At 50.6% G+C, this 23254-nt stretch overlaps 1 protein-coding gene across 1 annotated transcript; it reads right to left on the bottom strand.

Moving 5' to 3' along the window:
• Positions 1-779: 779 nt before the first annotated feature.
• PLA2G4D (phospholipase A2 group IVD) lies at positions 780-22447 on the bottom strand. The gene is made up of 20 exons (XM_006201774.3): positions 22327-22447; positions 18462-18534; positions 18133-18269; positions 17409-17540; positions 16638-16678; positions 16213-16255; positions 14377-14440; positions 13893-14029; positions 12970-13080; positions 12803-12840; positions 12508-12643; positions 12057-12193; positions 10642-10864; positions 4891-5008; positions 4330-4467; positions 3963-4070; positions 3624-3815; positions 3169-3335; positions 2360-2546; positions 780-1291 (listed from the first exon to the last, which is right to left on the bottom strand). Exons 1-20 carry the CDS (start codon positions 22408-22410, stop codon positions 1065-1067), a joined length of 2493 nt encoding a protein of 830 aa, XP_006201836.3. The 5' UTR covers positions 22411-22447; the 3' UTR covers positions 780-1064.
• Between the last annotated feature and the right edge of the window lie 807 nt (positions 22448-23254).

The following is a 23254-nucleotide window of genomic DNA, read 5'->3' as shown; positions in this document are numbered from 1 at the left end:
AATGATATGGCTTCTTTGGAAAACAGTCTGGCAGTTCCTCAAACGTTTAAGCAGGGAATTATCATAGGACCCAGCAATTTCACTGCTGGGTATATGTGCAAGAGAATTAAAAACACTGTTCACACAAAAACTTATATATGAATATTCATAGCAGCATTATTCATAATAGCCAAAAAAGCAGAAATGATCCAAATGACCATCAATGAACAAATAAAATGTGGTGTATCGACAGTGGAATATTATGCAGCCATAAAAAGGATCAAGTATTGAGACCTGCTTCAACATGGATGAATCTTGAAAACATTATGCTAAGTGAAAGAAGCCAGACACAAAAGGCCACATACTGTATGATTTCATTTATAAGAAATGTCTAAAATAAACAAATCTATAGAAACAGAAAGTAGATTAGCAGTTGCCTAGGGCTGGGGGTAGTTTGAAGTTGACACTTAAGGGGTGAGGGATTTCTTTTCGGGTTAATAAAAATGTTCTCAAATTGATTGTGGTGATGGCTGCACAGCTCTGTGAATATATAGTAAAAGCCATTGAATTGTATACTTTAGACGGATGAATTATATGGTATGTGGATAATCTCTCACTAAAGCTGCTTTAAAATAGTATAAAAGGAGGAGGAGGAGGAGGAACAAAGGCAGGATGTACCATGATTCCTGCTGCCTGGAGCCACCTCTCAGTTAGGCCGGTCCCTGCCCTGCCTGTCCCCATCCCTGACCTGGCACCTCCAGCTTACATCCCAAATCCATTCTTTCAGGCGTGAGAAAATCTACATGTGAATGTTTATTTGGTTGGACCAGCTGTTCCACATACTGGCCTGATGAGGAGTTTATTTTTAGCTCCTCTCAAACCAGCACTGAAAGTGAGGGAGAGCTTTGGGTGAGACGCAGTCCCCTCTGGGCCATGAGGCCAGCTGCAGAGGTGGCCGAGGCCGGGGAGAGCCTGGGAACTCCAGCCCTGTGAGGGCTGGGCTGTGCTCACTGCAGCTGGGTTAAGCCCCCAGCCCCTGGAGGGTCAGAGTGTGGCCCTCGGGGACCTGGGGCCCCTGAGCAGCCTCAAGTTTGTGCCCCTGGAGGCCTGGTCCCTGGGGCCCGGTGCTTGAGAGCAGTCCTCAAAGCCTGCAGGATGGTGTCCTGGCTGTTGCAGACGTTGTAGTCACTGAGCTGCAGCAGGCGGTCAAAGTCTTCCTCCTTGTAAGTCATGTTGAACATGGAATAGGGGGAGGTGACCCCCGCAAGATCCACTTGGCCGGCCGGGAGCTCTGCAGGGCTGCGCTGGACACCTGCCCGGGGGTGGGAGGGGGTTAGGAGGGGCCTCCACAGTTGGGCAGAACTGCTCCTCGCAGCTGGGCACAGGGCTGAGCCGCTCCCCACTAAAGGGGCTCTGTGCTCTTCTCCCAGAGCTGTGTCCAGAACTGTAACTGCGGCTTAGAGGATGATGTTTTGAGACATGAAGCATGTGCTGCTCCCTCCATTTCCTTGCAGCATCACACTTCTTCCCCCACTCTGGCCACTCCCTGGTGTCTACTTCACCTTCAAAGGTAAGGTGGGAGCAGCAGAATAGCGAAGTGCATTAGGTCAGTGAGTGGATTCTTTAAACTCATGATGGGAAAAGTCTGAAAACCAAAGGGCTTTTGCTCTGCAAGAACCAGTCTCTGCTGACAGAGAAAGAGAATTCCAAGATGGGGGTTGAGCACGTTACGAATAAAGCTGGAAGTTTCAGAATTACAGTGGGAACTAGAAAGCCAGGAAAATGCACAAAGGCAGAACTAAGTTTTCCCATCAAAAGGAGATAACAGTCTGACCAGATGGTGGAAGGCAAGGATTAGAAGGAATGTGATGAGAGTTCAGATTTCGAGGGCCCTGGAGTAGAGGCCCAGCTCCCTGAGAAAGGACCCCAGAATGGGCTGAGGCAGGATGACAGAGAGGACAATTGTGACCCCAGGTAGGTTTAGGGGAGTCTGAGAAAGAGGGGACTGGGGCTGTCCAGCCTGGGAGACCTTTAGGAAGTCCTCCAACAACGTGGTGCCCATCAGTGGTGGAGGTGACAGCGCAAGGATTCCCGTGTACCACCCCACAGAGAGGGAGAGCAGAGCCCAAGTGCAGAGACAGACATTAGGGGAGGGGAGGCCAAAGGAGCCTGGGGTCATGACAGAGGACAGCAGCACAGCAACTGCCCACGGAGGGCCCCTGCAGGGATGTGGGCATTCACAACACACCAGGGTACTGCCATGTCCCAAACCGGATGGGACTAGCCTCCCTCTGCTGGATGCAGGGACAGTGGGAGGGCCCAGGGTAGTGCCTCTGAGGGCCAGGCTGCCAGGCTGTTAGGGAGGGAGGGGCTGCCTCACCGGGGGCTGAGTGGTCCTTGAAGGAGGCATTGACCAACGGGAAGTGCAGCAGGACAGGGGCGTCGGGGCAGGCAGGGTCTGAGAAGACATGGCACTCCCGGGGCTGGCGCAGATCCTCAGGGCTGGGCTCCACACGGGGGAACGGCAGCCCCCTGGCCCGGCAGTCCAGCTCAGTCTGCTGCAGCACCTGGTGGGGGAGAGGGGACCAGAGAGAACCGCTACTTCCTGGTCATCCCAGGTCAGCGCTCCAGAAAATGCTAATACAGCTCCCACCCTGACTGACTGCTCAGTGTTGAGACAACCTGGTTCTGTCCTGTTGGTGGCCCAGTCAAGCTGCACAGTGCCTTGGAGGAAGGCGAAGGATCCTGGGGTCTGCAGTGTTTGGTGGGGTACAGACCTAGCAACCTTGCCCCCATCTGGGATTGCTGTTTCTGGGTTATTCAATCCCAGACCCTTGAGGGTAGGGAACATACTTCTATCCCACAGCCCTATCCAGCCCCCTCCCGAGTCCCCAGGGAGGCCCTAGGGGGATGGATGTGGACAAGCCAGGCTCTCCTCCCAGTTCTGTCCAGCTGTTGCTCTCGGGGTGGGTGTGGTGAGCTTCCTCCCTGACTAGCATCCCTGGAAGCCCAGGGCCCCAGCACCTCCACAGCCCTTCCCATCCCTGACGGGAGCCTGTGGGTCAGAGCTTGTCACCTCTCCCTCCCCTTGGGGACCCAGAAGGTGGGCCAGTCGCCCTGCTGCTCGCCCTTGAAGCATGGCCTGGTTGGGAAGAGGGTTTGGGGTTCCCATGGGGTGCCCAGAGGTACCGCAAAGGGCGAAGATAGGGAATAATCAAAGGAAAGTATGAGGTCCAGCCTGCGGCCTGGCCGGAACATGGCGGGACAGCTGGTGTTGACGAAGTAGCCAGCATCCACCAGGCAGAGCTGCGGCTCCTGCGGGGTCAGCTGGCCGGGGGAGGAGTCTAGCTGGCAGTCTGATGGAGGAGGCAGCAATGGTCAGAGGGAGCCACCTTTTTTTTTTTTCCAGCCACACAGATCATCCACTCACCCCTTTCATGTTTCATTTGCTTTCATGTCCCCTTCTTACCTCTGGCGTCACTCCCTACATACACATACCACCCCAGCCCTTCCCAAAACCTTCTCCAAGCCACACCCCAGAAGTGGATGCTGTGACCCCAAGTCCTCTGCCAGTCCCAGTCATGGTACATCTCCACCCAGGAGCCCAACCCTGTTACTGGGGGAAACAGGGCAGTGGCCCTTACCTGCCCAGGTGGAGAAGTCTTTCTGGGCACAGTAGTCCTGGTGCAGCTGGAGGCCCTGGAGGAAGTTGGAGCTGTGCTGGCAGAGTGGTCTGCCCGTCAGGATGCCCTTAAACATCTGGGCCAGCGCTGTTCCAGGCTGCAGCCACAAGGCCTCTGACCTTGAGGAGGTGTCCGAGGAGGCAGGGGGCTCCTCTGAGTCCAGAGAAACAGATATAGGTCTAGTGAGGGGCCTGGAAACACCTGGTCCTGCCTCCCCATGACAGTCCCCCACCGGCACCCTCAGTGTCTGAAGGGATTGTGGCCTCATCCCAGGCTCCCCTCAGTGCCTCCTCTTCCTACCCAGGTTCCTGATCTTGTCCCTGATGTGCTGCTTCCAGGAGTCTCCGGTGCTGGTGAAGTCATACCAGGCATCCAGCAAGTTCAGGGAGAAAATGTTGCTCCAGATACCTGAAGGCCAAACCCCCAGCCCCAAGAGAGGTCAGCCTCAGGCCTCAGTGCCCTGCCCCACATCGCTTGGAAGCTGGCGGTCCCCACCCTGGGGTGTGGATGGAAACTGGAAGAGGGAGTGGGTTGCTCCTGATGGCCCTTCCCCCCAGCCCTGTCCCCGCCCTCACTGGGGGCTCTGCCCAGACCTGGGGACAGGAGTCACAGTCAGAGAGGCCTGGCCCCAGGACTGGCCAGGGCCTTCAGAGTGACTATTCCTCACCTTCCAGAAAGCAGATCCGGGACTCAGGGATCCTCTTCATCAGCCGCCCCATGAAGAACTTGGAGCCGAAGAGCTCAGAAGGGACAAAGGCTCCATACTTCAGGAACCCAACCTCATAGGGGGAGAACTCGACCCACTCTAAGGGGGCAGGAGGGGGAGGCAGGAATGAAAGGATAGTGGGCTGGTGGGGGAGCCCCAGGTCTGACAAGGGCCAAAGACAGTGCCCCCAGAAGTCCTCAGCCTCCTCCCTGCTGGGCTGACTCCTGGGTTGACCACTCCCCCACCAGCTCCTTGTCTACACCGGCATCATCACTAGCCCCTTGTCTACACCGGCATCATCACTAGCCCCTTGTCTACACCGGCACCACCACCAGCCCCTGCCCCCAGGATGGTGAGCTCTGCTGGTTGGCTCATTAGCCCATTAAAACAACCACCCTTCCAGAATGCTGGCCATCTGTGCAGGAATTTCCTGTGTGAATTCTCTGGAGACCCCCAGGGTGCAGAGGGGGCATGTGTGGTGTGTATGTTGGAGGGTGAAGTGAACAGGACTGAGGACTGTACCCTTGAAGTCGAGGGTCTGCAGATTGTTCTCTTTGACATTGAGGCTCAGGTAGAGGGGCAGAGGGTTCTGGCCCTGCTCCAGCGCAGCTCTCTGTCCTGACAGCTTCTGATCCATCACCTGGGGTGGGGGCATGAAGACCTAAGTGAGGTTGGGAGCACCCTGGAGGAGGGCGGGGACACAGGCTGGGGGTGAGGAGGCAGCTGCCCCATTGGGCTCTGGGTCGCATGGGTGGATACATGCCTTCAGGTCCCACTTCTGCCCCCACGTTCTGCCAGCCCTACAGGCGGGGTTGCCATGCAGGGTCACATAGGTTGTGTCCTGCATACCTGCAGCATGCCATTCACAAGGACCACAGTGTCAACAGTGACACCCGCCCCTGCATCCTGTGGTTCCAGTAGCCCATCTTTACAGGTTGAAGGGTGGAGGGGACATGAACCCTGACACAGGCACAAAGGGGCACACACCCTTCAGTGCTCAGGTGCACACACAAACACACGTATTACTTTCCAGAAAGGACTCAGGAACCCCACTTCAGTGTCCATTGTAAGCTTTGCCAGGGGATGGGCTTCCCCTTCTAGGTTCACCTTGATACAGTTCAAGTTTCAGCCCCTCCCAAACACTCTCCTGACACCCTCATCTCTCCCTCATCTCCTCCTTGCCTGCTTTGCGCCATATGAAGTTGTACCCCACTGTTTACTCTTGCCTTCTGTTTCTAATTTTTGCTCCAATAAAACTCCAAGCTCTGCCTTTGATGGCAAGGACTGTGGCTTGCCTGCTGGGGGAGACTCCACAGAGCCTCACAGAGTTCTAGGGGAACAGAAAGATGCAAACAGGGTTCATCTCAAGCATTAGCACGGGTAATTCTGGTGGCTGCCTGGAGCCCCACCTTGGGAAGGATCCTGCTGCCAGAGGCCCTGGGCTGTTTCTCATGGAGCAGCACAGGTACCTTGAACGTGCCATGTCTCCCTTAGGCTCTCTGAGCTGGAAGGCACTTCACTTAGCAGCTAGACCCTGGGGGTTCCTACCCTGCCATATCAATCAGCCTTTTTCATCAGATTTACTTAGAGTGTGTTCAATATACAGATTATCGGGTCCCTTCTGAGAATCAGCAGAAGCCACTTAGGAATTTGCCTTTTTAAAATCTCCCCAAGTGATTCTGATGATCAGCTAGGTGTACATCCCGGAATTCCAGCCCAGATGTCCAATGAAGAGTCCTGCTCCCTCACCCTCAGCACAGCCACCACCCCCATGCGTCCCTTCCCTCAGCAGCCCTCTGTCACCCAGGGAGAGCACTCATGTCACCATCATCCTTGCCCTCAGGTCTTCAGCGGTACCCAACATGACGAGTTATGGGGAATCCACAGGAAAATCCCCAAATACGGCTTGAGTGTCCTGGCACTGACCATGTGTCATGTTTACAAGTGAGGCCTGTAGGTGTGAGTATGTATGTGTGTTGAGGAGGGGGGGGGGCTTGATGAATACCTGCCATTTCCCTGCTCAAAGTCTTTTATTTAGGAATCCTGTTTGCCTGAGCTTTTGACATGTTCAATGAGGAGGAAAGTATCTTTTATTACAAATGCACAATTTCTGCCCTGTGAAAGGTTTGGAAAAGGGTCAGCAGACCCCTCCAACTACTGAAACAGTACCCAGCATTCTTTTTCCTTTTAATGGCTCACCAGTAAGTCACGGCAGGCCTCTGGATCTCTAGCCTCTCAGTTTCCAAATGAGGGTTCCCAACCGTGCAGAACACCACCCTGATGACTCAAGGGTCCCACCTGAAGTGTGGGAGCTGGGTGCAGGGCTGGTGATGTGTTGACATGGTCTGAGCCTTATACAGGGTGGGATCAAAGTGTGTGCACAACCTTTTGTCCAGAGTTGAAAAAAAAAATCTGTTAAGACTTTCTTAACTCAGGAAAAGATAAGAGAAAACTAAGAGTTTCTCCTTGAGGAATGGTGAGCAGCTTCTAAGCAGTTCCTTGCCTTCCAGCAAAAGATTAAAGACAAAAGTTTCAAAGAGATAGTCTGAGAAGCACTGATTATGATGATGTATTTTACAAGCAGATTTTTTAAAAAACCCGAAGCCGTATTATAAAAGTATGTAGACTAATAAAGCTGTTCTGAGTAAAGTTTCAAGGTATAATATTTCTCTAATAATAATATTAATGAACTCATGATCTGTTATGAGTGGAGTTATGTTTTCTGAGAACTTAAAATGACTTGGTACTGTAGGTTAGTATAGTATGGTGATAATGCTTATGTCTATCTAAAGATTTAACTTTGAAATCAACACTTAATTTGTCTGAATAAAGAATTATTTTATAAAGCACACAATGAATGTGAGCTTTAAGGCATGATGACTAAGGAAAAAAGAAACAAAATTTGAAAAGCTTTCATATTGGGACAAAATTTTTAAAACCACCTATGTACTCCTTTTTAAGAATGCACTGTTGTTTAATGATACCACAAGGATTCTTCATTCTTGTGAACAACAACAAAAAAACTAATTAAGTTTGTCTTTTTTAAATGACTATAAACCGTGTACATAAAGCCGTGCATTAAGTCATTACTAGAGGATTAAATGGTAATTAAATATGCCTTCTCTATAGGCTGGGATCAAACTACATTTTTTAGCACCTCATAAAATGAACTGTTGACTATCCAGGCAGGGTCTTTGCTGTTAGAGGCACAAGAATAAAGGTAGAAGGAGGGTCTTAGGTAAATTTTATATAATTTGGAAAATGATTGTATTGTAGTCCTGAAATAAAAACGGCCTGGATGCAAAAAGCCTGCTAACAGCAACAAAAAAAGAACTCTTGAAAGCTTCCCCCACTCTTTAGTAACTAATTGTTGCCACCAGGCAGAAGTCAGTTAATAAAACACAGCACCTTCAAAACTGAACCTGAACTTAAACAGTAGATCCAAAGAATACATAAGCTATATTAATAAAATAAAAACATTTCAAATAATTATGTTGGTTTTATAAATTCAGTGCCATTTCATTAAAAATCCCAACAACATTTATCATGAAATTTGACTAGCTGATTCTATTGTACAGTATATAACAGGGCAAAGGGCCAAAAGTAGCCAAGATGATTCTGAGAACCAAGATGACAGATGGGGGTAGATCTGCCCTACTGAGATTTATCACCAAGGCAGAGTAACTAAGCCAGGGCAGTACTGGCAAAGGGACAGAGAATGAGCTCCATTAGAATGGAATGGAGCACTCAGGGAAAGTCCCATGAAGGTGTGACTTACGATATATTCACACTGACACATGACAGAAGTGGCAATGGGTATCAGTAGAGAAAAAAAAACTCAGTGAGTCATATTGGGAAGGTTTGCTATCCATGGGGTAAAAAAAATAAAATTGGATTCCTATTCACATTATACCTGAAGTTAAATTGTGGGTGGATTAAAGCCCTAACTACGAAAAAGAAATCTTTAAAACTTTTATCAGAATTTATAGAAAGATATTTTATAACTTTAGGAGAAGGAACGATTTCTTAAGGAAAGACTGTAAAAGTACAAACCATAAAGGCAAAAAGTGGTACATCAGATTACATTAAAATTGTGCTTTAAAATCTATTAGAAATGAAAAAGGACTAAAATTCTGAATTTATAAAGAATTCCTACAAAATAATATTAAAAAGATGAATTAAATAGAAAAGTAGAAAAGGGTTTGAGTAGGTCATCCATCCAAGAGGAAGTCCCAATGACAAACATACTTGAAAATATGGTCACTAATGATATAATTAGTCTCACTAATAATCCGGGAAATGAAAAACTACAATAAAATTTCATTTCACATCCACAAAATGAACAAACATTTAAAAGTCTGCAGGGCATACAAAGAAAAAGTAACTACGATACATTGCTGATGGGAGTGTTAATTAATACAACTCTTTCGGAGAGCAGTTTGACCACAGCTAGGAAAGCTGAAGGCCCACTACCCTAATGATGGCCTCACGATTCCACGACTGGGTATACATCTTCAAGGCTTAGAGAATCTCTAACACTTGGGCACAAGGAGACTTGAACGAAACCATTGTGCAAAGAGTATTGTATTTTCCTTAAGGATATATATTTTTAATAAAAGTATATATGATAAATGTAGAGCTAATAAAGTATACAATAAAGGTTTCTAAAATATATATTCTATAATTATATGTTTTATATTATACAACACTAGAAAGTGCCCAGATTGCAGATATGTGTGTAACAATAAAACTAAATTCAGGGTGGTGGTTACCTCTCGGGGTGGGAGGGAAGCATCTGGAGAGAGGCCCACAGGGGGCTTTGGCTCTTCCTGTAACATTTCATTTCTTAGGCTGATTAGTGAGATCATGCATGTTAATTACATTATTCTTCATACTTTATGCATTTTTCTTAGGTCTGAAGATTATTGTAATAAATATTTAGTAAACATTAAGATTTTATACTATTTTTAAACTACTAAATCAAAAATGAGAACAGTTGATAACTTCCACATAGCACTGTGCTTGCCAACAAGAATAAAGTTTAAAGAAAAAATTTAACAGAAACAGACTCACAGACATAGAAATCAGACTTATGTTACCAGAGGGAAGAGGGTGAGAAGGGATAAATTGGGAGTTTGAGATTTGCAGATACTAACTACTATATATAAAATAGATAAATAACAAGTTTATACTGTATAGCACAGGGAACTATATTCAATATCTTGTAGTAACTTATGCTTAAAAAGAATATGAAAATGAATATTTGTATGTTCCTATATGACTGAAGCATTGTGCTGTACACCAGAAACTGACACAACATTGTAAACTGACTATACTTCAATAAAAATATATTTAAAGAAAAACTTTAAAGCAAATTCATTTTTGGTTAGTTCACATGATAATCATTCTTGGCCAAACACCTAATATCTAAAGATATGAAAGGTTAAGAATCGTTCCTCTGCTAATGTATTTAATAGTTTACTTTTGTTTTGCATGCTAAAATGTTTTTTGTGTTTCAGTTGTTTCAAATCCTTTAAAAGAAACTTTGTTCAGATAACTATATGTGGTAAAATAACCTGATTTCAAAAATTGTATCAGTTAATGTAAGATTCAGCAATTAACTTACTAAATTTTCCTTAAAGAATATATTTAAAAATGCTCAGTTTCATCTTGATGGTTAGTATAAAGAAATAGAATAGCTTACTCTATGCCAAGGCGCCACTGAGTGCTCACAACAAGGCTATGCGCTAAGTACTATTCTCATCCTCATTGTACAGATGAGAAAACTGAGGCACCAAGAGGTTAAGTAACTTGCCTAAGAACACATAACTAGTAAGAGGCACTGGGAATAGAATCCAGGAAATCTGGCTCCAGAATCTGTGCTTTTACCATGAAGATGAAAAGACTATGTTTCATACTAAAGTATAAATAAAATAAAATAAAATAAAATAAAATAAAATAAAATAAAATAAAATAAAAGCTGTTCGAAAAATCTAATTCAAACACAATGCTTACCTGACTTTGGCATTGACTGGACCTAGCTCGTGGGAGATCTAGAAATTTCTGTTTCATGCTAATTAACTGAAGAATAATCTTTATCAAAAACTCGGTATCCCAAAGTTGGTCAGACACTGAAGCACAGTGGTTCCCACATCTTTTAACCACTGGCCTCTCTGACCCATCAGGAGGTGCACATGCACATCAGGTAGCTGCAGGGCAGCCCCAGCCTCGCCTGCGCACACACGCTCCGCTCCGCGTGCACAGGCTCCCTACCTGACCGTGGAGCATGAACTCCAGCACCAGACCCCACAGGTCCACAAAGGTCGTGGGGTGGCCCTGCTTGGCCCGCAGCTCCAGCTCCCAGTAGTAGCTCGCCACACGCTCAGGAGAGAAGGCCTCTAGCTTGCCCTTGGCCAGGTGCTCCCGGGCATACCTGATGGGTCCCTTGAGGTCCCTCTGCGACCACTCAGGGTCCCCATACAGATGGGCCATTGTCCTGGGAGAACAAAGGGACATTACAGTAGGAGGTGAAGGCCCAGCATGGGTCACAGCAACTACAACTTCCACCCTCCAACTTCTCCCCAGATGTGGCTTCTGCTGCCAAGGCCCCGCCTATCTGGAAACTGCATCTCTGGGCCTTTTCTCCTTCTGGATCAGTGCTGTCCACTATAAATACAATGTGAGCCACATACGTAATTTAAATTTTCCTAGTAACCACATTTTTAAAAAGTAAAAAGAGATCTGAAAAAATTAATTTTAACACTATATTTCATTTAATATCTAAAAGTTATTTCAGCATATAATCAATATAAAAATGAACATAAATTTGTATTTTTTCAAAATTCACTGTGCATTTTATTTATAACACATCTCAATTTGGACTAGCCACACTTCAAGTGGTCAATAACCACATGCGGCTAGTGGCTACTGCGCTGTACAGCACAGCTGTAGACCCTACTCCCATCTTCATAGGGCTGCTCTGAAGCCCTTGAAGACTCTGCTAGTCAACAGCTGTCACCTAAACTCCTTTGATGAGTTTACTCCTCTTTTACTTGTTAAAGTCACATTTCAATAAGACTCAAAGGAATGAATCTCTAACAGTGAAAAGTCCCACCTCATCATAGGCAGGGTGAAGTGTAGGGAGGCAATATTCTCCTTAGGTAAAATAGCATTACTTGACCTCAATTTCCTCAGCTATACTGTAGGGACAATAAGAGAAACTAACTACCCTAGAGATTGTTGTGAGGATTAAATGAGGTAACAACCATTAAAGAAAAAAAGAGCTACCAATTTTGAGCTCCTGGTACGTGTCAGACATGTTTTATTTGGGCTGTCCTACTCTAATTCTATGGAGTATCCATTTTGGAGATGAGTCAACAAAGAATCAGAGGAAATAAGTTGCTCAAGGTCACCTAGCCAGTAAGTCATGTTGCAGAAACCCAAACCCAACTCCTTCTGGATCAGCTACCTTATACCTCTTAGGTAGAATGAAATGAATGTCCTACAACGCCTTACTCATGGCAGGACCTGAATGTCTGTTTCCTCCCTTTTGAGAAAGCCACTTGGCACCCATCAGACCATACTGTTCATACCCACTTTGCATCCCCACACAGAGGGTCCCTCTGATGTCCACTACACTGCCCCCAGGGCCTGATCATCACTGCTCTTCCAGTCACCAGGGCCCTCACCATGTAGAGCCCGAGATGCCACTGAAGTAGGTCACACAGTCCAGAAGGCCCAGCTTCTGCAGGGCCAATAGGTGGCCGTAGAGAGAGGTCATGGCCCGAGCACCTCCTCCTGTGGCCATGATGCCCACAACAGGGACCTAGATTGCACACAGACACAGCCTGGCTTAACAAGGAAAGGGATGGAGCTGCCTCCTGCCTTCAGGGAGGGGACCTAGTGGTCAGGGCCTGAAGGAGTCAGGGTTAGAGCCAGCACCCAGCTCCTCCCCAGGAAGTGACAGCTCTCAGCCTTGGACAGATCCCCAAAGAGAGCTTGCCCGTGCCCCATATCTCCTCCCACATGTCCACTGCCCAGTCTCTGCTAACTGGAGTGTCTGGAGAGGGCATAGGAATGAGGTACTCCCCTAAGGCCAATGCAAAGTGTCTGTACCCACATCCCCCTGCTCCCACAAACCTCATCCTCCTGTAGGTCTCTGTCCAGCTGCAAGGCCTGCTTCAGGGCCTTGGCCACCACCTGCTTCCTCTTGCTCAGGAAAGCTTTCTCCTTGGCACACAGATCAAAGCCCAGATGCACAGCCAGCTCCTTGGGGCTGGGGCAGTGGATGATCCAAGGGTCAGGGGGCACCTGCATAACTCAGCCACTGGTTGGCCAAGCCCACAATGGCTGCCAAATAACATCCCTGCTCCCAACCCCCAGGACCACCCTTTCCACAGTGCTCCCCCGCCCCATGACTACTCCTGTTCCTTACCAGCTCTCAGCTTTGAGCTGCAGCTTCACTCCTGGGGCCTGAAATCAAAGCAAGAGACCCTTCTCAGATGTCCTAGATCCTGAGGGGCATATGGGTATCCACTGGGGGCCTTGGGTTCCCCCATCTTTATTCTCACTGACACTTCCCATCCAGCTGAGGGCACTTACATTTGTAGCAGGAATGTCAACGGTCACCTCCTTCCCCATGGCCAAGGACGTCAGGGGCACAGTGAGGTGCCCAGTGGAGTTGCCTGAGTTCCAGCCCTTGGTTTTGGAGCTCTGAAGGGAAATATTCATTTATTTATTCATTCACTCATGAAATCCTTACTAAGTATCTGAAGAGTGATCCAGACAGACGCAGGCCCTCCCTGATAATACAAAAATAATTAGAATATTTACAATTACTCTAATTATAATAACTATAATTACTAATAATTATAAATAATAAGAGCTAGTATTTATTTAGTGTATTAATAGCTAATATTTATTTATTGTTCTAACTGAATCATGTGCATGTTGGTAGGTATTGCAAGGGAAATAAGCAGTGTGATGTGGTAGAGTAACCAAAGGTGGGGTACGTGGGGTCTATTTAAGATGCGGGGTCAAGGAGGGCCTCTGAAGAGGTGCCGTTTGAGCTGAGACTGAGGAAGAGGAGAGGGAAGAGGAGCAGGCAGCCTTGGAAGGAGCGACAGGAGGACAGGGAAAGCACTTGGCATGTTGGAAAAGCACAAAGAGACAAATAGGGATGGAGCATCATGAACGAGGGGGAGCGGGAGCATGGAACAAAATGAGGCAGCAGAGGTGGTTAGGGGCTAAGTGATGCCAGGCCTATAGACACAGACATGGGATCTTACTGTAAGAACATTCCTGGAGGAGCCATCAAAGGGTTCCAGCAAAGACTGGCATGGAGTAGCAGTCCCCCACACCCACCATAGGCCCCTGGTGATCCTCCTTGTCTGCCAAGGGCATGGTGCCTAACTGAGGGAGGCTGACAAGGCCACAGGGCAGGGGGAAGGCCAGGGAGGGGCCTGCAGCAGCTGGAGCTGGCGCAAGGCTGGGGTTGGCAAGAGAACTCCAGCACCGAGACCCACCCTCAGGCACCCGCTCAGCTCTGCCTCTTGGGCTGCCATGTAGTGGAAGCGGAAGGCAGAGGCTGTGCCCAGGGTGGAGGTCTGTGTGTCTTCATATGACCCCTTCAGCACCAGCTCCAGCTCCAGCTTGTCCTGATCTAGGGAGAGAGTGGGCAGGTTAGCACGAGAGGAACAAGAGCCCGGAACTGCAGCTAGGATCCAGGAAATTGGCAGTGCTGCCCGGACATGGGGGGGCCGGGTGGCTGGACCATGGCCAACAGCATTCTGGAAAGAGTTCTCCCCACAAGCCCTGTGGGATTCCCACATCCTGTGATATGCCCTCCCCCAGATGAGGGGGACTCTCCTGCCCAGAGGAGATCCACTGCTCTCGTGCTATGCGGGCAAGGAGGGAGGGGGCAGCTGTGCCCTGGACAGGTTCCCCAGCTGCCCCTGGCCACCCTCACCTTCCAGGCAGAAGTCTGACCTCATTCTGAGCAGGTCTCACCTGCAGCCACGGCGGTGCTCCCTGTGTTGTCTAGACGGACATCTAGGCATGACAGCTCTCGGGCCTGGGGCAGACCACATCGTTGGCAGGGGGCTCAGCAGGGGAAGCTGAGGTCCCTTCAACCTCACCCTCAGAGTCTAACTGTCCCAAATCCACCACACACAGAACCAGAAGTGGGGACCAGAGTGAGACCAGATGCAGAAACCCCTCATCCTCTCGTCTGCTACAACTGCTGAGCCAGATGTCCCGGAGCAGCCAGGAGAACCCATCTCCACCTGGCCCCTAGCACTCCTAGCTCTGCCAAACTTCTGGGATCTCTGAAAGCACCCCCAGCCCTCAGGCTCAGTTCTCTCTTATCTGTTTCTCTGTGGACACAACCTGGAGGACACATTCTATTAACTGCCCCCGAATAGTATTATGCAAACCACTGGTTTACAGGGTGATGAGCTGAATCAGAGAAACCCTTAAAATTTTAACTAGAGTATCTCCTGACTGTCCTCCACTTGACGGGTTTGCCAGGTGAGCCGCTGCCTTCTCTCTGCAATGCGTTTCAGCTGATGCCTGCAGCCCTCAGCCCTTGCCGCTGACCCTCTGCCGTAGAACCACCCAGTTTATCAACAAGCCACTGGTCTCCATTGCCTCAGATAAAAGGCAGCTGCCTTTTATGGGTGTGGCTATTTTAAGGTGTTTCAGAAAAGTAACACTAGCCACCCCCACCAAAAAAACAACTCCCCCCCGACCCAGAAAAAGTAACACTAGCCCATCAAACGGTGATTCTCAGGACCCAGAGAGTGGGTGCCTCCTTCAGTTTGGAGCTCTAGCTGCCTTCCTCACCTCACATGGGGCTTGGCTCTGCTCCCAGGTCATGCCTGTGTTGCTGGTTGGGGGCCTTACTTTTGAGTATTGAATTTCTAAGGGATCGCTCACCACCCATTCCTGTCCACTGCAGCTTCGTGAGCTTGCTGTGTTTTAGGAGAGCTGACCAGGACTCTCCTCTGTCCCAAGGAGGAGCTGACTGACCCCTGACACTATCCCAAAGCTTCCAGATCGGAAGTCCACTGTAGGGAAAATGGAGTCAGTCAGGCTCCGTTGCCAGACAGCTGCCGCCCAGTGACTCAGCTGTGTTGGCCCACATGCGCAGTACCCGTGTATATATTGGTGACTTGCACTACGCGAGCGCACTGGTTATCCCATAGGTCACAGCTGGACAGATGCCGGCTTTATTAGCCCTGATGCATGAGGCGGATGGGACTTCCTGTGCTGCCGCTGCCATGGAAGCCAGTGCACTCCTCCCCGCCGTAAAGGCACGTCAGGGATACCTACGGCTGCGCCAGCGTTCTTCGGTCTGCCCAAATCCTGCGTGAACCTGCCAGGCCTTGAGCGCTTGCAGTGCGCCCACCACACTGGAAACTCCCTCTGAGGCTTCATTACCTCACCAACCTGAGCCTGGCCTGCACGACTTCCTCGCCGCCTTCAGGGCTAAGAATTATGAATTCATCACATGTCAATAAAAACCATCGGAAGCACCTACAGTTCCCCCAGCGCTCCCCCGGCCATCCAGCCTGGGGCTAGACTCCTCTCAGCAGAGCCGTGACCTCCCCTCTCTCCATGTTCCCTTTAGCCCCAAACCCCTCCAAGCCCTCCAGCCCCAGACCAGACTGTAGCCCCAGGTGACCACCTAGCAGGGAGGCCAGGGGTGGTCTTACCACAGAGCCTTGTCCTCGCCTTTTCCCTTCAGGCCCACCCGCCCAGTCTGCCACCCGCTACCCTCACCCCAGTGTCTGCTCTGGGGTGCCTCTCTCAGCTCCCCCGCACAAGCCTAGGAAAGGTGGTTACCACAAGCACATTGTTGGTGATGAGGTTTTCTGGGCAGTCTGACCTGAAAAAAAATCAAACCATCCAAAGTCCAGCCTTGCAAAGGCAAATGCTTCTTGCATTGACATGTCCCCTAACAGTCGAGGCTGCACCTCAGCAGGGCCTCCCTGGGTGACACTGAGGGTTCTAAGTCCTGGGTATGATTCAGGGTGTGGGGAGATGCTTCTGAACAGTGAGAGGTGAGCAGAGAGAGTAGAGCAGAGCAAACACTGATCTTCCTCTCATTTCTCTAAGAGGACCCCCCACCCAACCCCAACTGGCAGGGGTGGGAGATGAGGGGCAGCAAGTCTTGGCTGGACAGACCAGTGGGAAGATCTGTTCAAAGACATTTCCTTAAGGAAAACCTGGGCCCTGAGACACTCCCTGGGCTGTGTGATCTTACTCACATTCTCTCCATCAGGAACTCCATATCCAGCTCTTCCTGTCCCTGAAATCAAAGGTGAGCAAGTCGTCCACATGCACACACATCTTTAGAGTTGACACAGTTCCTTCAAGTGCATTAGCTCATCATCTCAAGCAGCCTCTAAGGGAGGCATTGTGTTACAACCCTTCCCATTTTACAGAGGAGGAAATTGAGGCTTAGGGAAGGATGGGCGACCTGCCCAAATTATCCGCAGCTAGTAAGCCTGCAGAGAACAGGTCTCCCACCTGGCAGGGCTGAAGGGAGAGATGAGGGGCACAAGCCAAGGGGGACTTGAAGATGTTCGGGGCCCATTTCATTCTCCTCTCTGGGTGTGTGTGTTGGGGGTGACCCCAGAACTCTGTCCTCCCCACCCCCAGGCTTCATCTGTTGGAGAGAGACCTTCCTTACAGACTATGGGAGGGTCAGAGGCAGTGAGCAGGAATGATGGAGCCCACATCCCCAAAGGGGTGGTCACACCAAGCTGTGTTTTGTGGCACATGAGGAAGTCCACCACTCAAAACCTTCCTCCTCTCCTAGTTGATTAGAATTCCTCTAATTAGTGATTCAGCCAGTAGCTGTCAAGTTAAGCCTCCTCTTTTCTTACTAAGATGTAAATATCTCTGGGAAGGGCTTCTGTCTTCCTGCAAAGGAGTTCAACTGAGCAGCGTCCCAACAGCTGGGAGAAATTGTGCAAATTCCTCAGCCTGGATCCAAGAGGTGGGGCTGATGGGGACTCCTCCACCTACCCACCCACCTGGGGATGTGGGGAGAATGTCTTCCGGAGCAGCCTGCCAGGGAGGACTTCGGAGACGTCATAGAGAACCTTGAAGCAGACGTCGTCCTCTGTGACTGAGTCCTTGTCACAGACACTCAGCTCCAGAACATTCTAGGGACCCGAGAACAGCAGCTTAGCACCTTATTAACTCATAGCTGTGGCTCACACCTGTTGAACCCTCCCTTGATGCCCAGGGCCAGAAAAGATGATTATGCCTCCATACTATGTACTTCAAAATAAAAATAACAATAAAACTTAAAAATAGTTAAAAGGAAATCCAGCAACGTTCCTAATTTTTCCCTGTTAATTTTTGTTATTATAAAAAATAAAATTCTTTCAAAGAGTTTCCCCACCCCCACACCATGCCCCACCCCCAGGCATCCTGCTTTGCTGGTCCCTAAGGCATGATCGGTACCAGGCACCGTACTGAGGGTCTTCCATGCATTATCTCATTTAACCTCACAACAACCACTCCAGAGACTCATACTGCCTCCACTCCTTAGACAGGCTTAGGGAGGACCAGCTGCTTGCCAGAGGTCAGACATTCTCCCGTCCACAGCACATCCAGGCTGGGGCACAAAGACACCACCTCTCCAATTTCTCTGCCTGAGCCCCAGAAGGAGGTGTGCTCAATCCCCCAAACCCTCCCTGTGTGGGGTACAAATTTCCTCAGGTGGGTGGCCACAGGTGCCCTGGCCTTTACCTTGACCTGCCTCTGGATCAGGAACGTGAAGGTCTCATTCCACACAGGATGACTGGAGTTGGTGACTGTTTTGGTCCTAAACTTCATTCCAGGTGCAGTTGGCAACTGAAGCGTCACATAGGGGTCTGCCTCACTCACTTCCAATATCGAGAGAACCGTTGTGAGCGAATTCCTCACACCCCTCTCCAGGGGCCTCACCGCGTTCCTACCAAGATCCCAGCAGCCGCTATGGGCGGCCCAGCCCAGCCCAGCCACAAGGCACTGGTCTGCACCTTTCCCATAGGACCGGTCATCCCTATACCCCTGGACCCCAAGAAACGGTTACTCACACAGGTCAGCCCAGCCCAGGCCCCGCGCCTCCAGGACCCTCACTGTCAGCCGCCAGCAGACAGAGGCCTCCCCCTGCAGAGAAATAGCAGACTACCAAGTGCCTCCTGCTCAGTCACGAGCCCCATTAATTGGTGCCGGGGCTTTTCCCGAGATGCTTGTTGACGGTGCCAGGCATTCTAGGCCAAATAGCCTTTGCCCACCACTGTCCTTGGGGCTAACGTCCTGGGCTGCAGCAGTCAGGAAATGCAGACCACCCAGGGGTTAGAATTTGTGGGACCGCCTCCCTTCAGGGACAGGAAGGCACAGTGTAGGGCAGAAAGCAGGAAACGGAGGGACAGCCCTGGACATGTTAGTTTGGGGTTAGCCACCCCCAGAGCTCCCAGGGAGGGCAGCCCTTTGGTGAAGCCTGTGACCCTGCCGCCCTCAGGACAGGAAGTGGGCACATGACTCCAGGAGGCTGAGCCCTGGGGAGCCCAGTGCTGTGACAGCCTCAGGTACAAACCCTCTCTTGAGTGTGTGAATTGGAAGACACCAAGAGCATCAGCTGTTACGCTAAGCAGGGGTGAAAGGTGTTAAGATGATGGCAAGGTCACATCAGCCCACAGACAAGCCCAAGAACGCTGAAGAAACTGAGTGGGCAGAAGCTCGGACGGATCAAGATGAGCTGAAGTGAGTGGCAGGAGGAAAAGCAGGGGCAGGTGGGGCGTGGCTGAGTCCTGCAGGGGGCAGGGCACTGGGGGGTGGGGCATCCTCAAATCCCTACTGCTGAAGTCCTTGGCACTCCTGGGATCCAGGGAACCCTCAGGTTTCTGTTCCTCCTGAGGTCCCACTGGGTAGGTTTTTCTGGACACCCTGCACACGTTTCTTATAATAAAGCCCTGCCACCTGAGGCAGAGGCAGCCCTGTGCTCGCATGGCAGACATTCAGCATGGCATGGTTGAAAAACAACACTGTAGTGAGATCAAAGCTCTTTCTTCCTCTGCATCCTCCCATGACCAGTCCCACTTCCCAAAGTCTCGGCTCCCACCAGCAACCCGTCTCTGCTCTGCACAAGCGCTGCCTGCTAGGGGCTGGCTCAGTGTCCATGCCACCGGCTCTCCACGCTCCATGGAGAAGCTTAAAGGACAGTGGACCACAGCAAAGCCAGTCAGGCTTGTGCCTCTGCCTCCATCCTTTCCCCCATGGATTCCCCACGTCATCCCTGTCCTGTGGCTACTTGCTGAGTGTCTTCGTCATCCCAGTCAGCTCTCTGGCAGAGCACACAGTGACTCTCCCAGCAGGGTAGACTTGTTTCTCCCTTCTTAAGGATTAATGCCAGTGACACCAGCAACATTTCAGCTGTGTAGGTAATTAAGCCAAAGGTTGTAGCTGACAAGAATTTAGTGACTTTTTAGACACTTGGCCCCGTTTCCACCCCGCACCCAGATTCCATCACTGCCCACTGCAGGGAAGTTGCTGGCTGGGCCTTGGGTTCCTGCAAGGAGATGTGCTTCACTTCACTTCAGCCTAGGCTCCCCCTAATCCTTGGGGCTGCTCTAAAGCCAGATGGGGCCACTGAGAAATGCCCCCAATTTCTCACTTTCCAGCCAGCCACCATGCCCAAACTGGGTGTTGCTGTCCACTTCCCCCTCTGGTCACTGGGAGCCTCTCCACCTCAGAAAGCCCACTGTCTCCTGGAGGATATTTTTCCTCGTGTGAGACCCCATTCTCTTCACTCCTAAAAGCACCACTAACACAGAGCACCCAGAAGATGGGCTGTGATAATCGTTACAATGACTGGTCATCGCTGGGGCAGGAGAGTGGAGTGGTCAACAGCAGCCTCCCAGCCAAGTTGTCTGGATTCAAAGTCTGGTCCTCTGTTCTTGCTATGTGACCCTGGACAAGTCACTAAACTTCTCTGTGGCTCCATTTCCTCATATGTAGGGACTAACAATAGTATCAACCTGACACAGTATTCTGAGGCTAACTGTGTTAATGCCTTAGAATGCTTGGGAAAAAGTAGGCAGTTTCTAGATAATTGCTCTTATTACTGTTTATTAAGTTCTTGTTATGTTTCTAGATGCTGTACAAAGCATATTGCATGTTCAGACCTGATTTATCCTCCCGACATCCTCATAAGACAGTACTCTCATTTCCTCCCACTTTACAGATGAGAGAATTGAGGCTTAGCAAGGTTGACGTACCCTACGTCACACAGTACGTGATCTAGTTAGAATTCAAACCCAGGTCTTCAAGGCCAGAGCTCACAGCCCCGTGTGGTTCTACCTTCCTGGGACTTTGCTTCTTTGTAAGAGCATGCAACATTTCCCCACTGCCCTATGGATATCTGGACATTAGAATTTCATGGATTTGTTTAGACAAATATGATGATCGAACCAACTAACATGTTAACTAATAGAATTCTTTTCTCCTGAGGGCTCTGGGGCTTCACTTGGCCTGTTGACCTCCCATCTAAAACACCGCCTTAATTAACAATTGACCCTGGAAGCTCAGGGAGGGGTCTCCAACAGAGCCCCCCAGTCTGGCTTCCTGTAGGATCTTGGGAGTACCTATCTGCTGAGAGCCGCAGCCACCATCTCTCCCCGGGTGCGGGGGCCCCACGGCCTCCTCCTTCCCCCTCCATGGCTCAGTGCTGGCCCTGCCCATCACAGGTGATGTGGCCCAAGGGAGCTTGAGGGGCTGGAATCCCCAGGCAGGGGTCCAAAGGATCTATGACCATGGGGTCTTCAGCTGGAAGAGAAAAATGAACAGGCTGCCTTTTCCCCCTGTTGGCACCCCGTGACCCGCGGTGGAGCAGTGTGGGGAGGCTGGAGAGAGGAGGAGTGACAGATGTGGGCACAGCCTCAGGCCCTGCGCCTTCTGAGTCAGGCTGAGCTGATGCTCGGGGACCACACAACTGACACATCCCAGACCAATTCTTGGATGCCTGGCCTGCCCCGCCAGCCAAGCTCCTGCTGCCAAGGCAGGCTCCAGATCTCAGGCTGACACGGGCTGGGGCAGCAGGTATCCTGCAATGGAGGGGTCCCTCTCTGTCTTCTCCAGGAATCCTTAGTGCTGGCCTGGCCCAAGAGAGTCTTCATCAGGAGCACCAGACTGCAGCTGCTTGTCTGGACCCAACCCATACCTGGGTCTCAGGGCTAAGCTCCAGAAACCTGGCCAGGTCTGTGAAGGAGGCAAATGCCACAGGACGGTAAGCTTGGCCTCCTTCGTGGCCACCATCTGGGGCAGCAGGGACCCGAAGAGTCAGTCCTTCTGTCCTGGGTCCCTGGCGGGGAATGAGGAGTCTGGGCTGAGGGGAAGCACATGGTTGGGATGAGGGAAAGCAGTTTGTAGGCCTCCTTGGCCTGGTTGCGGCCTCATAGCTCTTGGGCCCAGTAAGTAATTTGAGGTCAATGGGGATTTGGGTTGACAGAGCTCCTGAGACACACAGGATGGTCATGAGCTCCAGCCAGTTCCAGGAAGCTCACTGGCCACAAGTGGTGGGCTGTGGGCCTGGTGGGGTCTCCTGTGAAACATAGCCATTGCGTTCCCTGATGTGGTGCGTGAACCTTTGTGGGGAGGAAGGGGAGGGGCTCCAAGGTGGCTGCTGCCTGGTTGTTCACAACCGAGACCCTGGTCTCCCGGGTCCTCACTTCTATGGATGCTAATCGTCCATCCCAGCCAGTCCCCATCCCTAAGCACAGTTTCCCTCTCCTTCTGCCTCCCGCCCTCAGCCTCTGCCTAGACAAAGACCTCAGGTCTGGCACCCAGGCCATCTCCAGAGACCAGAATCATCTTGGTTTCAGCTGTGTCAAATTTCTTGAAATGCACCCTGGCCTCAGGCCCTGCCGTGAATGATGCCCACGAGCTCGGTAACACTATTACCTGGTGAGGATGGCCAGGTGGTCCCCTAGGTGTCAGTCTCTCCATGCCAGCCTTTGGTTCCACTCCAGGCCCAGCTCCTGCCATGATGCCAGCTCCCTGGCTGGCTGGCAGCAACCGCTCCAATGGGATGGGACTGACTGTGAACCTTCCAGCCTCTGGGAAGCCTCTATAAACAGCCTGGGATCCACCTTCAGGTCACTCCCTCAGCCCAGCACCTTTTCCTCCTTCCTCAGGAGGCTGGGTCAACCAGCATCTCCAGAAACTTCTGGCTGGGCTCCAGGACCCGCAAGTGGAGCATCTCTTCCAGACCTGGGGTGTCAGGAGACCACAGGGGAGGGGCAAGTCCCAGGAGCAGCGGCAGGAAGCTAGTTCCCCTGAGGCTGAGGGCAGGGGGCAGAGTAGGGCGGAGCTAGGAAGTCCCTGTGGCCCAGGTTCAGCCCCAGCCTGGTTTCTAGCCCTTGTCCTCATTTCAGGGCTGTTGGAAAGGATGAGCCTCTCTCTAAGCACGGGGCGGGTTATCTCCCAGCCAATCTATTCATTCATCCAACAAATATTTATTGCATGTCCACCATGTCCTGAACAGAGAGCCAGGTGAGTGAAACAGGCCTGATTCCCACCTGAGGAAGCTTCTGTCCAGCGTACCATCTGCCTTCCTCTCCACGTCCCTCAGCCAATGGAGTGCATCAGTGTCTGAGAACCCGGGATGTTACACTGCAGGCCTGGAGTGCTGGGGCGGGTGTCGGACTCAGAACAGACCCTCTGGAGTTTCAAGGTAATGGGCCAACAATAATATTGTAAGCAGATATTGTCCAAATAACTAATTTTGTCTGGAGGCAGTGGTGGCAAGTAGGTGAGCTTTGGGAAGTTAAGAAATAGGAGTATGTCTCGACAACTACTGATGCACCTGGACCAATCTCCCTTCCAGATG

The sequence above is a fragment of the Vicugna pacos genome, chromosome 6, assembly GCF_048564905.1.
Source record: "Vicugna pacos chromosome 6, VicPac4, whole genome shotgun sequence".
NCBI lineage: Eukaryota > Metazoa > Chordata > Mammalia > Artiodactyla > Camelidae > Vicugna > Vicugna pacos.
Note: the sequence above shows the minus strand (reverse complement) of the source record. Positions and strands in the feature narration are given on the sequence as shown.

What these genes read in the sequence shown, in the direction of transcription:
- PLA2G4D (XM_006201774.3), bottom strand. Translation starts at nt 22,410, where the DNA reads ATGGCAGGAGCTGGGCCTGGAGTGGAACCAAAGGCTGGCATGGAGAGA. An exon ending in TGATCCAGAGGCAGGTCAAG is followed by an intron (nt 17,541 to 18,132) that starts GTAAAGGCCAGG and finishes TCGGGTCCCTAG; the next exon opens with AATGTTCTGGAGCTGAGTGT. An exon ending in TCACCAACAATGTGCTTGTG is followed by an intron (nt 14,441 to 16,212) that starts GTAACCACCTTT and finishes GGTCTGCCCCAG; the next exon opens with GCCCGAGAGCTGTCATGCCT.